The sequence below is a fragment of the Scaptodrosophila lebanonensis genome, unplaced genomic scaffold, assembly GCF_003285725.1.
Source record: "Scaptodrosophila lebanonensis strain 11010-0011.00,11010-0021.00 unplaced genomic scaffold, SlebRS2 tig00000075-arrow-arrow-pilon, whole genome shotgun sequence".
NCBI classification, from domain to species: Eukaryota; Metazoa; Arthropoda; class Insecta; order Diptera; family Drosophilidae; genus Scaptodrosophila; species Scaptodrosophila lebanonensis.
The window spans coordinates 20,977-22,294 of NW_022060559.1; the positions used below are offsets into that span (position 1 = coordinate 20,977).

The 1,318-nt window shown below is 33.8% G+C and overlaps 1 protein-coding gene across 1 annotated transcript; it reads left to right on the forward strand.

Moving 5' to 3' along the window:
• LOC115625638 (putative hydroxypyruvate isomerase) lies at positions 1 to 795 on the forward strand. Its single transcript, XM_030520767.1, has one exon. It carries the CDS (start codon positions 1 to 3, stop codon positions 793 to 795), a length of 795 nt encoding a protein of 264 aa, XP_030376627.1.
• The last annotated feature ends 523 nt before the right edge of the window (positions 796 to 1,318 follow it).

Sequence of the window (1,318 nt, forward strand, 5' to 3'; positions counted from 1 at the left end):
ATGACCCTAAGATTTGCAGCAAATTTAAATTTTCTATTCACCGAAGCATCTGCATCAATAGCAGAAAAGATTTGTAAGGCCCACAAACATGGATTTAAATCAGTTGAGATTCCATATCCTAAGAACGAAACTGAGGAAGTGGTGCAAGCAACGAACGACACCGGCATTTGTGTCTCTCTAATAAATATTTCTTTAAATACAACATGCGATGAGTTTAAGTTCGGAACCACTAGCATACCTGGAGCAGAAAAATTATTCGAAGAGCAATTAGACGAAACAATTCAAATTGCAAAACTTGTCCATTGTAAGAAAATACACTTGATGGCAGGCATTATAGGGAATGGACCGAGCAAAGAACACTTTAAAGTCTTTACTTCAAATCTTAAAATTGCAGCAGATAGCTTAAAACAGCATAATATGGTGGGACTTATTGAACCCATCAATAAATATGCCATACCGAATTATTTTTTAGATTCGTACGAAAAAGCCGCTGTAGCTATTCAAGAAGTTTGCAGTGATAACATAAAACTAATGATGGATTTCTATCATCTTCAGCATATAAGGGGGAATGTAACCAACGCCTTAGAGGAATATAAACCTAATATTGGACATTTTCAAATAGCACAAGTGCCAAGCCGCAACGAGCCTGATACACGCGGAGAACTTAATTTTGGGTATATATTTGAAATGCTTTCAGAGTTCGACTATGACGATTGGATTGGGTGTGAATATAAACCAAAGTCCACAACCACAGAAGGTCTTAAATGGATTTCCAAATATGGACTTAAGCTTTAAGCTTAGTATTTATGTATGAAGATGAAGCTAAGTTTAATATATAAAAAAAATATTCACATACAAAGTAAAAAAGACTAATTGAATGAAAACTGCTTGATAGATTGGTTTATTATTTCTCCCATTGGATTTACATAATGCGTTATCAACCTCCTAAGGTTAACTATATTTTGCTTTACATCATTAAAAGCATATTTGGTTGTCTACATTGTAGAGTAGGAAACATGTTTAAGCTTTAAGCGCATTTGGTCGAGCACAGTCAAGTAGTGAAGTAGATCTAGTTTTAGTTTGGTTTCAATATCGGAAAGTTCGCCAAAAACTCTGCAATTAATGTACTTTGTAACCATGTGCTTTTAGTTAAGAAAATATATATACATATTCTAATATTAAAGTTGAAGTTTGTGATCTTGATTCAAGAACAAATGCAACAAATGATGACAAAAGTAATTTAAAATATGTTTTTGCTTCCTGCAGGGACTTGGGCATCTAAGTGGCTTTCCCATCAATTTTGATGCCTTGAAATATT